Source organism: Neophocaena asiaeorientalis, unplaced genomic scaffold, assembly GCF_003031525.2.
Source record: "Neophocaena asiaeorientalis asiaeorientalis breed wild unplaced genomic scaffold, Neophocaena_asiaeorientalis_V1.1 scaffold145, whole genome shotgun sequence".
NCBI lineage: Eukaryota > Metazoa > Chordata > Mammalia > Artiodactyla > Phocoenidae > Neophocaena > Neophocaena asiaeorientalis.
In genome coordinates this window covers 2,866,260-2,869,367 of record NW_020172629.1, presented here as the reverse complement: position 1 = coordinate 2,869,367, position 3,108 = coordinate 2,866,260, and the positions used below count along the sequence as shown (strand labels likewise).

The 3,108-nt window shown below is 61.5% G+C and overlaps 1 protein-coding gene across 1 annotated transcript in view; it reads left to right on the top strand.

The window, feature by feature from the left end:
- Positions 1-3,108, top strand: part of SHH (sonic hedgehog signaling molecule) — a 9,755-nt gene that overhangs the window by 4,487 nt on the left and 2,160 nt on the right. Inside the window, exon 2 of the mRNA XM_024739183.1 lies at positions 861-1,122. Coding sequence (XP_024594951.1) covers positions 861-1,122 — 262 coding nt within the window. The remainder of the gene's footprint in view (positions 1-860; positions 1,123-3,108) is intronic.

Genomic DNA, 3,108 nt, shown 5'->3' with positions numbered 1-3,108 from the left:
ACATGCAGGACACCATTCTGCGCCGGCCAAGAAAACAAGAGGGGGGGAGGGGACAGGTTAAGGAAAACAAGGGACACAATCAGACCACAGAAAAGCCGGGAGAAAAGAGTTCCACGGGGAAAAGGAATGTTGCTGTCCAGATAAAGAATGTTTGTCATCCGGCCCTGGTCTTATTGAAAATTATAACTCACCTGGTTGCCTTTCACTTCTGGTTCCCCCACCCCTTCAGCTGCTATCAGGGTCCCGCCACCCTCTCTACCTTTGGCTTAATTCTCACCTCAGATAGGCGCAGGGCAGAGATAAGGCAAGGCTTTTAACTCTGTAAGAAGTAGACCGTGTATTTTTCTTTCTACAGCTAAGTTGCACCCGGGGCCTCTCTCCCGCCTCCTGAGAGGGAGTTTGTCCAGGGAGTTGGGTGGAGCCTTGCACAGGTGCGGAGTGATGGGGCCACAGAAGAGGGCAGGGGCGTGGAGGGCATCGTGGAGGAGGACGCGGGCCATACATAGCCTAGGGTGCTCCTGGAGGCTTCTGCAGCCACTGTCCAAAACCACACAGTTTACTTATTTCGAAGACAGCCATTTCATCTGCCTCTCAGGCCGTGACGGGGGCTCTGCTATTTCAGGTGTGGAGAAAGGCGCTCAAGTCGCCTCCGAGAGGACGTGCCTCCTCCTACGATGCCACCCCCTCCTCCCTAGCCGAGCTCCCCCTCTCCGGAACAGGCCGGCCCATTCCAGGCCTGGCCTTGTCTCCCTACTTCTGCGCACAGCCCGCATCCTGGGGGGCTGGGCAGAGCAGCCCAGGGGTAGGGTTGGGGCAGGCCCGGACGCTCACGGGCGCTGGGTGCCCCCTTCTCTCCACAGCGGTGCAAGGACAAGTTGAACGCCTTAGCCATCTCCGTGATGAACCAGTGGCCAGGAGTGAAGCTGCGGGTGACAGAGGGCTGGGACGAGGACGGCCACCACTCAGAGGAGTCGCTGCACTACGAGGGCCGTGCGGTGGACATCACCACCTCGGACCGCGACCGCAGCAAGTACGGCATGCTGGCACGCCTGGCCGTGGAGGCCGGCTTCGACTGGGTCTACTACGAGTCCAAAGCGCACATCCACTGCTCGGTGAAAGCAGGTGAGGGGGCGGGCCCACCCATGCCGACAGCACCCCCCCAGCAGCTCCAGATCTGCGCCCCAAAGCCCGGTTCACGGGAAGGAGGAAAGTGGGGAGGAGGGGGGCAGACAGGGAGGGGACTGGGTGATGACTGGTGTTTCTGTGGCGGGAATAGACCCCGTGAGGCCTGTCCCGGTCCCCAGCCGGGAGCTGTCCCTACCTTTGAGGCCACAGAGGCCCACGTTCTCTGAGCCCAGATGCAGAGGGCATCTGGCTTCTCGAGCCTTCCCCCACCCCTGTTTCCGGAGTCCCCGCTGCAGGTGGCAGAGACAGGGAGGAAAGATGGTGGGGCGGGGGGGACTGTCCTGGTGAGAGACTGCAGCCCTGCCCAGTCGGCCAGCTCTGGCCCAGAGCCTCTGTCTCAGTAGAGCTTAAGAATGAACTACTCACCACTCGCCACCGGCCCGCACTCGGCACAGGAGGTTCTGCCCGGGGTGGAAGCCTGTGGATTCTGAACTAACTTAGCTCACTCGGCCTTTGGGAAGAGGCCTGATGGGAGGTAATAAAGCCGGTAGTTACCACTTCCAACATCTGGAGGCCGCAAAGCCCAGAAGCATCCGTCCTTATTAGGAAACAGCTGGGCTGCCCTGAGCCACAGGCAGGGCCAGGAAAGCCAAGCCTGCAGCTGGAGCCCCCCGCCCTGCTGCGTGAGGCTGACTTCCCTGGGCCTGCAACGCCACACGCTGTTGCTGGCGAGGAACAGCTCCGGAAGGAAGGCGCGCGCGCGCACAGGCCCCAGCTCCACTGAAGCAGGTCTCTCCAACTCTCGGCAGAAGCCGGCGCATTTAGCAAGACAGTTCACAGTGAATTTCGGAGGAACTGCGTCTCCCCCCGCCCCCAGTTTCGCCTGTTTGTCACCTAAACTGTATTTTAATAGCGTATGTTAGTAGAAAAACACTTTCGAGGTGTCGAGGCACACTTTGGAGGTAAGGAAAAGAGTGGCCTCCTCTAACAACAGAAAGAAAAGGTGTGGAAGCCTGGGGAGAAGGTCTGGGCTTAGGGCCCGGGAAAGGGTCTCAGACGCCAGCAGGGCGGGGAGGCGCGCCCCGACTTCGCGGGGCTCCTAAATGGCGGCGCGCCGCGCCGCGCCGCCGGCTCCGGGCCACCCCTGTCCGCGGGGTCCCCCTGGCGGGGGTCCCTCGAGGTCTCCTCGCAAAAGAGCAGCGGTCGTCCGGCCCGGGACCCCGCCGGGGGAGCCGGGCCCGGCGCGCAGAGCCGCTCATTGGCATTCCGCGCACAAGGGCCGGGCGCGGGGCGGTGCGTGTCAAGCAGGGTCGTGCGACTCGACGCCTCGGGCTCGCCTGCGTCCCGGGCGCATTCCGGGCGGCAATGTCGGGCCTCCAAAGGCCGGCCCCGCACTTCATGCCGGAGAAAACGATGAGAAGATTAAAAGCCCTCAGTAATTCCAGCAGGAAGATTCTTTCTCGCGATCTCTATTTGCAAAAAGCAGGATCCCGGAGATTGGAATGCAAAGAAGACGGGGACGTCCCCGCCCCTCCTCCACGGCCCCCTGCGCGCCGCCCGACTCCGATTATTGTCCTCGGGACAGTGAGCCTCAGAGAGCGACAGAGGCCGGAGAAAGCGGGTAGTCAAGGGGCCTTGAGAACCCGGCGCTTCCAGAGCTCGGAGCAGGCCCCGCCATTTAAAATTCAAATACATCTCGAGTGCTTGGAAGAGAGGCCTGGCTGTGCAAACAGTGCTTGTGAGGCCCGGGCTTCTGGAGAGCCCGCGTGTGAATCGCCGGGGGTGCGGCGGGGGGGTTGCACCTGAGCAAATAGGGAGGGGGCGGCCCAGAGCTGGAGAGAGAGGGAGCCGGGAAGGGGTGGGGGGATGGAAGGAGCCCCTCTTCCAAGAGCGCCTCCCATTTGTTGCAGAAATTACAATGACAATGGCGAGCCCTTTATTGGATTTTAATTAGAAGATCCACACAAGCCCCGGATTTTCACA